Source organism: Chelmon rostratus, chromosome 19 (genome assembly GCF_017976325.1).
Source record: "Chelmon rostratus isolate fCheRos1 chromosome 19, fCheRos1.pri, whole genome shotgun sequence".
NCBI lineage: Eukaryota > Metazoa > Chordata > Actinopteri > Chaetodontiformes > Chaetodontidae > Chelmon > Chelmon rostratus.
Window position 1 is genome coordinate 2,283,112 of NC_055676.1, and position 10,918 is coordinate 2,294,029.

Genomic DNA, 10,918 nt, shown 5'->3' on the forward strand with positions numbered 1-10,918 from the left:
GGGACTGTTTGAGTTGCAAAATATTTTCTTCCCTGCTTTAATAGCAGTTTGCTTCACAAACTAAGTCTGTGTGTTCCGTCCACACGTTCTGTGTACAGTGAAAGAGATTTGTTTGCTAAGCCACAATATGATCATAGACAAATGATTAATATAATGCAAATAATAACACACTTATTTTGTTTTTTGTTCAAATCATGGAGTGTCTGGAATATTTTTGACTTAAATTCATAAGAGGGTCTATACGTTTTAAGGATTTGGGCCTTTTTTGCTTTGATCACGACAGATAGGAAGAATAATATCAAGGAGCTGTGGATGATAGGAGCACAAAATACAGTTCATGGCATAGAATCTAAAAAGAGCATGTTGAATATTCTAAGCTACAGATTGTGTTCTCCTTCATAATGAGCTTTACTGACAGCATTTTATAGCTTTAAATGTGTAATATCCAGTACACCATTGTTAGCATTGATATTTTATCTCTAAATTATCTTTAAATTCCAGAAAAACTGATTGTATTAAATGAAAGACTAATTCAGTGAAAAAGTGCAGTTCTTCCCTCCTCAAACCGTACACTGAGTCTTTAAAGACGAGCTGAAACACAGCTATGACTGAAACATATGGAGCACAGGATTATTTTTATAGTTTGCCTGGTTTGGTTTTACAATAATAAAACCAGATATTAATGTAAATCTATATTTAACATCACTACTATGCCCTCTGGTGTTTTGTTGATTGACATGTGACTTCAGTGGACAAATCCTGCTTCCTGCACTATTTCAGCATTTGAGAAAAAAAAAAAAAACATCTATTCGATCTGCAAAGCACTTGGAAAATGTCATCCATGCTTTTATTTCAGTCCATTTAGATTTTTGGGACTTATTATATTCTTGTCAAAGCCGATGCCATTTAGCCAAACTCCAGCTGGCTCAGTGTGACATCATACGCTGCCTGATTCAGAGTCGATCTTAACATTTTAATGATCGTCTTTAAGACCCATGTGGGATTTGCTCCTGACTTTATTTCTGACCTGCTATTTGAACCTGAGTGTAGCCTGGGCTCCTTCAGGTCTTTGTTAGTCATTCCCAGGTCTAGACTAAAAACCAGATGAGACTAGGCCTTGGCAAGCTGGGCCCCTCAACTCTGAAATGACCTGGCTGAGAAGATCAGAGGAGGCATTCAGGCTTTAAAACACATTATTTAGACTTTCTGGAAGGATTCATACTCTGTGTCTTCATGTGCTTTTAAGGGCATTTGCTCTCCTAATTTGCTTTGTTTTATTGTGTTTTATTCAGTCTTAATAATTTATAATCTATTTCGTGTTGCATGTTCTGTTTTCTGTTTCATGCCCAGATGGTCTGAAAAAAAACAAACTGAAACATCAACAAATAAGGATCGGCACTCTGAAAGGGTTTAAGAATCTCCGTCACAGGTAATGAGGCCAATCTATGCATGGCCCGCGCTGTGGATGTCACTGCTTTTGCTGAAAGCTTGCACCAGGATGTCTTTGTAGTGTATGTATGGGAGATGCTTGTTGGCCATTGTAGGTCCGCAGACCTCCAGCAGGCAGCGGTGACACATGGCAGCGAGTGTTTTAAGCTCCAGGACTGGACAAAGGCTCTTTAAGAAAAGAAGACAGGCTCACAGAGAAACCCAGCAGAGAGATGATCTGACAGTCAGACGGCCCGCTGTCAGCATGCTGCCCAGGCTGTCTGGAAAAAACCTCAAGACCACCCAGCTGCAGGGTACCCCCTCCAACAACACTGCTCCCATCACACAGGGCTGCTAACCACAACCACATCAAATGCATCACGCTTCTCTCTGAAAACATTTCCAGTTAGTCTAACTGTAATTGCTGTCTTCCTCACACTTAATTCTTCTTCTTCTGGGCCATTTTTTGCTCCCTTGTAACTCAAAATTATCGAGTGCCATTAATGTTAGTGTTCCTATATTGAGAAGAACACAGCATCATGCAGCTACTTGTGTTTTCATAAAATTAGCATATTTTGACATTTTTAACATCTTGCACAGTTTGCTGCTAAAGCCTTTCACGTCAAATTATTCTTATTATTCAGGCAACCTCTTAATTGGTAAATTAGAAGGTTAGATCATTACATTTCAGTAGCATGTTGAGGCAATTTGTTCATATTTCACAAATAAAATATTTTTCATAATAATAATATTTTTCATCTGTCACTAAAATATGTGTATTTCCATTTATTAAAATAAACAGGTAGTCAAAGGAAAGCAGAGCCGCAGAAAAACAGCCATGGTGGCCTTATTTTCCTGTAGGCATTAAACAGTTGTGTGAATTGTGACCACTGTGCCGGTGGCGTGAGCGACAAAATACAATAAACAATGCCAAATATGTTAATTCATTTAAAATACTAATTTCAGTAATTATATAGTGATTTTCTTTGCACATCAAGCCTTTCTCTTTTGGATTCTGAAATTGTAGTTCTGTGTAGGTGAAAAGAAACAGCAGAGAAATGCACCTATTCTGGGACATTTCCCAACTTCAAACCTGAATGAATTAACAACTTAACAAAAACCAGCCATTAGTACACAGCTCAAAGGTAAATTTTTTTAAACTCTAGCTACTAAAAATGTCCCCCCAGCACCAACGCCAAGCACATTCCACCATGAAGGCCCAGCTGAGCCACAGCAGTAGGTGTAATGAAGAAAAACAGCGTCTTACTGCTGGTAGTCAGCCTTGCAGTAGAGTTTTGTGTCTCTGAAGTAGCAGGTGGAGGTGAGCGGCCGGTGGCACGCGGCACACTGCAGGCACTCCTCGTGCCAGGAAGCATCGTTGACCCGCATCAGGAAGCGGTCTGAGATGATCCGTGTGCAGCCCTCACACACGGCCTGCTGGGGGGAGTCGGCGCCTGACAGAGAGGGGCAGAAAGAGCCGTGAAACGTGGGCGCTGTGGCGGGGAGGAGGAGGTGAAAAAGGCTGTGGTTCAGCAGACTGAGGGACTCATTACTGCACACAATTTAACACCACAAACCTTCACACTCAAGCAACGACCTGGATGACTGACAGAGTGAATCACTGCTCTCACTCACAGGCACTGTGTGCCTGTATGATCTGAGGTCAAACACTATTTCAGGCTGTACAGCTATTTATTCTACACGGTAAAGGGTTCTCCAAAATTATAACAATAATAATGAAATCTCAATTGCCAAAGTGGTCTCCAGCCATGCAGTGACTTCAACAACCTCAACAGTTTTGATAGAGCTGATATCAGGAGTGTAGACCAGGACAGTAGCAATGGAAAGTGTTCACACTGAGGTCTGTGGATTATCCAGAATGACAGGACTGTTTCTGGAAGGAGCTTCTGCTGGCTTTTCAAATGACATTTTAATGCTGTGGCCTTAAAAAGAGGCAGACATGTCAGAGACGGAGCTCCAAACCTGAACAAATTCAAAAAAATATATATATGGATGAATATTTTAGATTTAGCTTTGTTTTTGGGAGAACAAATTAATTTAATGCTGGTGCTCACATCAGGAAAAAGCTTGAAGGCCCGATGGAGGAATTCATTTCGTGCTCTCTTGTAACATTGGACTAAGTTTTCCCTTGAATGTGTCCTCTGACTGAGTCAATAAGACCAGCAGTACTGGACCTGGATGCACTTTTCTTTTTCTCCTTTAGAATATAGTGAAGAGCAAATATGGTGCCATCCTGCTCCGATGTAGCCTTTATGTCATCATCGCGCCTTCTAGGTGCATCAATACAAGTGTCCTACAGAATGAATCACCATGGTGACTGCATTTTCATACAGGCCTAAGCATTCATTTACACATGAGAAACCAGCGGGAAAGGCCTCTGTATTTTGTAATAGCCCAAAAATTAACATTAAACAATGCGTGATGTGGTTTAAAGTATTAAAACCAGCTGGATGTAAAAACAGAACTGAGCTGGAATTAGCCATGCCAGTGTTTAAACAATTAAAACAAGTCTAATAAAACAGGAAACGTAGAAAGCGAGTGGTTAAAGCAGAGGAGCAGGAGGCGGGACGAAGTGGGTCAATGCATGATTAAAATATAAAAACACACTTTAACTGAAACACAACGACTGCTGGTCAAACCGTATTTATTCCGTTTCACTACGGATTTATGGAAAAAACGATTTCCTCCGCAGCAGCGTTTCACCGGGAACTCTCTGGCCTTCAGAGAAAATACAAATCCATAAATTACGTAAGAAAATCAACAAAATAAAATTTAAATTATTTAATAAATTATTTACTATTAAATAGATTCATAAATAATATTGAAGAAATATTAAAGGCGTGGTAGTGTATGATTTAAATAGCCAAAATAAAAACACGATTTCTGAACTCGGGTCCGGCAAAGGCGGGTGGAAAGAAGAATAAAAAAAAAAAATAAGAATTAACCCGGAACAAACAAGTTCACAACCAGAAACGGTCCAGTTCCGTGCAGACTCGGCTCACAGGCTGCTTTCTCCTCTAGTCTGTGACTCACCGATCAGGAGGTCCAGAGAGCTCGCGCTGGTCCGCAGACGGTCCTCCAGCTCAATGTCGTTTAGCATCTTTAAGCGCGCGGCAGAGACGCACCGTGGACCGGGCCCGCGCGCTCCTCCTCACCGCTGAACCGGCGGACAGACAGTCTGCAGGATGGGAACAGTCCGCACCGCTCAGACCTCCACTACTTCTCAGGCTCCGGGACAGAGGCAGAGCACAAAAGCATCAGCTGATGTAGATCCAGAGGCGTGGCGTGAAGAGGGTCCGGCAGTCCTGAACCCAGTGTGCCATCCCGAGCTTCAGCCTGTCCTCCCAGCCCTCCGCCGAGCTGCAGTCCGGATGGATCCGCCTTCACGGGCAGGCACAGTGAGTCCACATAGCTGCTGAAATCCAAGAAAATATCCACACGCACACACACGCACACACACACACACACACACACACACACACACACACACACAGGGTTAGCAGCGTGAAGTGACACTGGTGTGGACCTCCAGCAGGTAACATCCAGCTCCCCTCAGAGGAGAGGGGCTGTTTCTGGTCTATGAGCCCCTTTAGCCGCCTCTGCTCGCCGTGGTAACGAGGTCATGCTTTCTGCCATTTTCTGCACATTTTGGCCTTTTTTGGCAACCTGAGCGACATTACAATTAAAAATCTGCACATGGTTCATATTTTACAGGCTGACTCCGACATTTTTAGACTCAATATTTTTCAGTTTGACTACTTTTAGGGCATTAAAAATGAAGGGTGAGTTCCTCCATTCAAACCAGTCCTGACCTCAGCGCTCAGGTACCACCTATTAGACCTGTCAATTAGAATTTATTTAACATTTAACTATTTTTTTTTCAAATTCTATTGAATGAGAAATAAAATGGAGATATTTTCCGCGTTTTCAGGCTGTTGTAAAGGAGGTAAGGGTTGTGCTGGGGCACTTTCAGCCGTTCTGCTTATGGCCTTGTCCTTACTGTGTATTTGACAATATAACACCGTGTCTGCCCTGAAAACATTTTATTGAGGCTAATTTATCTGATGAATTATTTAGAACATTTTATGATGTCATGTGGAAATATTCTACGTGTCTTGTGAATCTTTTTACACACATTCCCTCTTAATTCAGTCTTAGGCCATTGTCCTGGTGTGCGTAGACCTGAAGGTTGGAGCCATGGCGAGCTCCCTTGAGCTTCCGAGCTGTTGAATCCACGCACTGACCCGCACTGTTAGGGACAACTTCCAGACCGACACCGGCCGCTGGATCAGCCACAGATATCATCACAGCTTTGTGACCGCGCTGATGCGAAATGAAGCTGATCAGATGCGCGCCGCAGGCCGCCATCAGCTGTGTGCACAGCAATAAACAGCAATATTCATCAGCTGTCTGCTCCTTTGTTCGTGCTGCACTCGCAGTTAGCTGGCAGATAAAAATCCCCATGATGCACGAGGAGCGGGAGGAGGCTTTTATTAACGGAAATTAAATGCTGAAGGATGCGCGACAGTCAGCCTCAGCCGCCGAGGGGTGAGGAGAGGCCGGCGGTGACAGACCTGTCCTCTGGGCAGTGCTAGAAGAAGCCGGAGGCTGATCGGAACACTTTCTGCCTCTCCAACACACACGAAAACAGCCCGATTTTACGCTGCCTCATTGGCACTTCTGCCGAAAAAATCTAAATAAAAAGCCTAAAGAGGAGCAGGCCTGTGTGAGTGGCTCAATCATTCCTCAAAGTTTCTCAAGCAAATATCAAACATTCTTAAATAAAAGCGATTTCTAAAGAAAAAAAGTCGATTTCAAAAAGACAAATGGAGGCCTGTTTTTTGATTTGATTGATTTTTATTTGACAATAGAAAATCATGAAAGAAAAAAAAAACATGAAATACCATCGCAGGTGTTTTAAGCAGTATTTAGAAATTCATTTTATTTTTAGAGGAAAAAAAATGTTGATAAATGTCTTGTTTTCATTCATGAGCGTTGTCCTGGCAGGGGATGACAGTGCCATGACATTTATAGACTGAACTGATCTCAAAGGACAAAACATTAATGCTGTTGATGTTAGTCATATTAGTGTACTGCATCATGGAAACCTGTAAAAAGTAGTTAAATGTGTGTGAGGGCGGATGTTCTAATATGATAAGTAATGTTCATTTCAAAAACAATTAATCAATCAATTAATAATGCTATTAATAAATTAATGTATGCTGAGAAATATCTAAAGAAATATAAAAAAGGTTTTTGTTGTTTTAAATCAAAAATCATTTTTTAAGAATTCAAATAAGGATGAATATTATAGTAATAATTTTAGTCTATTTGAAAAAGAAGGTAGGTGTTAAAGCCATTTTGAACAGGGTGTTATGTGTATGTAGTATGTGTGTTCAGACAAAATCAAACCAGCTCTTTCTTATTTGCTCAGAGTAGGTATGGTCCACCTCTAGTGGCCAATCCTGACGCCCTGTGGTCAAAAGCTGAAGCTCACCAAAAGCACAACCCTGGAGGTCAGAATGCACAGCTGGGAAACAAAGAAAAATAAAGCCAGCAAACTGTAAGGAACAAAGTTAAATACAAAAATCATGTCAAACTGGAATCACTGTGCATGAAGCACATTATTTCTCATTTATAACTTGGCATTGGTAATTAACATTCGTTTTCTTTTGTGAAAAAAAAAATTGTATTGCTTATTATTATTATTATTATTATTATTATTATTATTATTATTATTATTATTATTATTATTGTTATTGTTATTATTATTATTATTTTGCTTTGTTTTAACTATAGACTGTTTTGGAATAAATTATGATGAATGATGGAACTTTATTATATTATATATATTATATTTATTATATTTGTGACAAAGCAACTAACTATTTATGTGTCACTTGGACCCACAGATAAACGTTGCTCCAGGGCCTGTGGTGGGTTAATCACACCGTGGTGCCATGCTAGTTTTGAGCGAAGCCTAATTAATGCACTCCCTAACAGCTCATTCTGCTAATTCTCCAGCTGTGGATGTATAAAACAGATGCAAAGACAAGAGGAGGTTTGATCTCCCTAACCATCAGATGCCACTCACTGCCTGTAAATATAATGCAACACATGTATACACAAGGACAAGAGTGTCAAAGTACATTGAAGACTCTTTGATGACACATGCCCCACACATTGACTTCCATCATTTCTCTGATTTTAACAAGCAGCCTTCGTCAAACAGGGCTGTAAAAGTGTTTCTCAGGAAGTCAGCAGCAGCCAACGTCCTCGTAAACACGTTTTTATTATGTTGTCCGTGTGATGTATCTGCGCCGCTGGAAAGGTTGTGGAAAATTAGGCAGCACTTGTAAAGAAGTTGCGGTGGAAGCGACACAAAGCACTCTGGGTGGCTGTGTGCAAGAGATGCAGCAGAAGTCAACAAGTCAGGTTTAAATGTGCAGAATGTGAATGTCCTTTATGAAATGAACAGTCACATGCTGCGATGTCTGTGCTGGTCTGTGTGGTCTATTAAACTCTAACAGTTTAGCATCATTCATACTGGACCAGTCACAGCCATTCAGATTTAACTAAATAATTACTTACTGTTGGACTCTAAGCCTAACCCATGGCTTCTGTTCCACTCATTCGTTATGTTTCTTCTTTCTTCAAGGTAACATATTTTTTAAAAAGCATCACTGCAGCATAATGGACAAATGGCAGTTTCTCCAAACTAAATGGAAAATGTCTGATAAAAAAAAAAGAAGATCTTAACTGAAGCTACACTGGAGCTTTCACATACGACAGGCACTGTGCTTTTCACAAAATACATCGGTTCAGCTAACCATTTACAAGTTTTCTGTAAACTCTATCACCAGACTGGCCAATAAAAACGTGTCTGTAAAAAAAAGGCAAAGGGATAGTTTGGGATTTGAAGTGGGGTAGTGTGAGGTCCTGATCCATAAACATGGAAACAAAGCAGTGTACTGCTGTGGACAGGGTCAGCAGAAAAATGTATTTTATACACCTAGACAAAGGCCCATCTTAAATAAGCAATAGTAGTTAACGCTCCAGTCGCTCTCTGTCGCCAGCACCCTCAATTTCACAGAATAGTCAGTTACAGTCCGATGGCCCTGCTTCAGGCTCCCCAACCTACTCGCCACATTATCAACATAGTTGGATAGGTTGAACATGTCCCTGAGCTCTGATTGGACACCTTTGAATGTGAGGTCCTCCAGCAGCTCTCTAGAGTACTTTGCCACAGCACACTCTAAAGCCGACCATCTCAACAGCCCAATCATATATCAGATCTTAGTGATGTCCGATTTCCATTTATTTCCCCAAACTGACTCTTTTAAAAGTCACCGGACCAAACATCAATTAAATATCTGGTCTTCTCCTCATCTTGTTTTGTGGTTTTGTTATTGTTTTACTAGTTCTGACAATAGCCTGCCAGCACTTCCTTGATTGTTTCAAAAAAATGTTTTCATATCAGCAAGGAACTGAACCATTGTCCACTTTGATCTGCACTAAGACCACCTCTTTTCACTGGACCAAGCTTCAGCTGTTTGGTCCGGCCCATGGTCCGAGGAGGTTTCACACATGCAGTTTTGGTTCAACTCCATTGCTAGAGCGAATAAGCCGTGAAGTTTGATGGTGCAGGTGTTGTAGTCAGCACATACACTGCTTACAGTGTCTGGCACTTCTGTGGGGAATTGTCTAAGTCAAGTAGGGATTTAAGCCTTTATGGTATGCTCTCAGCTTTTTAACACAAGAGGTCTTTGTGACTTCAGCTTGGTGTGTTCACAATTTGTGTCTCAGTGAAGACTTGTAGATCCTTCAGTGCGAGTCAAGCAACAAGTAGGTCACGTGTCCTGGTGTGATTGTGGATTGGTGGCTTGACTTACTCTTCAGTGAGGAGTTTGTGATAGTCTGCCGAAACTTAGGCAGGAGTAGTCATGGTAAATAGCCCCCCCCAAAAGCCCCCTTGTCCAGCGAAGGCTAACCCACCCATCGCAAAACGTAAAAAAAAAAAAAAAATGTTATAAAGGTGTGGTCAAAATATAACCTCTGATTAGACTCTTTGTAAATACATTTTACAACATTCGATTTTTCATGTCACATGATGAAACAGCACAAAAATCATCTAAAACATCTAAATAACTACTGCTCCTAGCAAAAACTTTACTCAGGGATCCACTAACAACAAAAAAATAACTTAGCTGTCCTGCAGCTCCTCTGTGCCAGTTTTCATCACTCCACAGCCTGTCTGTGCTGCCCTCAGGCCAGTCTGCCTGTGCATTTATGTGAAAACAAGCCGGCGCTCCATTAATCATCGACTAAGTACCATCATCACACCAATACAAGCATTCATCTTACAGTAATTGCTGACATGTTAATTACACATAATGACAATCCGTCTCATTCACACTCGTCCAAGTGCTGTAGGAGGTGGTGGACTGTGTGTGCACGACTGTGAGGAGGGCTGAGAGATAATGTGTGTGTGTGTGTGTGTGTGTGTGTGAGAGAGAGACTGAACTACACTACACCTTTCTGGATGATACACTGACGGAGTCTTCCAGTCACTGTTGCAGGATTTACCGTGACATGACAAGAAAGCGCTGTGATGTGTATTTCTGTCTGATGAAACAGGAGAAAGCTTGACATTTGACAGTAATTACGTAGATAAAGGAACATTCAGTTCTTCCAGGTAACAGGGAACCACTAACAGGGTATCACAGCCACTTGAAAGGGACTGTGTGTATGCAGGTACCAGCAGTGTGTAGTGCAGGGCTGCTAGACATATTCAGGCTGATGGCTGGATCCTTTCATGAGTCGAGGTTTGCTGAATGATTGTACTACAGTGAAATGAAGAGATGCAGCGTGCCCCAGGTCTGGGGGACCTGAAGACCATGATGCCCACGAAGGCCCATTCTGTCCCATTGTCTTTAGAACTCCAGACTATAAATCCAGACTACCATAATGCAGGGGCCGTCATCACCATCTGATCCAGAATTTCCACAGCTATCAGATCGAAGAACTGACACAGTGATCCACAATACAATGAAGAAGATTAGAATTTCATTCGTAATGCTGACAGCACTGAAAGATAACATTCAAAAAATGAAATAGCAACTGCCGTTCCAACAAAGCGTGCCTGTTACTGTGAATAACCACAGACCTGCCTGTGTCTACTCACCTCTTTTCATTGGAATGGAAAGCTGCTGTGATTCAGAACATGAACAGTCCTTACCTGTGTGCACAGCGCAGTCGTACAGTTTTTCCACTTCTGCCCTCTGTGGCAGCGTAGTGATGCAGCTCCAGATGTCTATCAGCCACAGCTGTTTCCTCCTGCGGTGGCACTGACAGAAGCCATGTGTTCTCTGGAGAGCTAATTGATTCATGTTTGAGTGAACCATACAGAAAAAAAAAGACACACAGAGATGAAACACTGCAGGCGGGATGAACCACAAACAGTTTGCTA

The 10,918-nt window shown here is 41.6% G+C and overlaps 1 protein-coding gene across 2 annotated transcripts in view; it reads right to left on the bottom strand.

The window, feature by feature from the left end:
- LOC121623130 (LIM/homeobox protein LMX-1.2-like) overlaps positions 1-7,365 on the bottom strand; it is a 50,575-nt gene extending 43,210 nt beyond the window's left edge. Inside the window, exons 1-3 of one of the 2 annotated variants that reach the window (XM_041960306.1) lie at positions 7,336-7,365; positions 4,483-4,549; positions 2,696-2,882 (exon numbers count right to left, since the gene is read on the bottom strand). In XM_041960306.1, the coding sequence (XP_041816240.1) occupies positions 2,696-2,882; positions 4,483-4,549 (254 nt within the window). In that variant the 5' untranslated portion in view covers positions 7,336-7,365. Of the gene's footprint in view, positions 1-2,695; positions 2,883-4,482; positions 4,550-7,335 lie in introns of those variants that run through there. The other variant, XM_041960305.1, reaches the window with a different exon arrangement.
- Between the last annotated feature and the right edge of the window lie 3,553 nt (positions 7,366-10,918).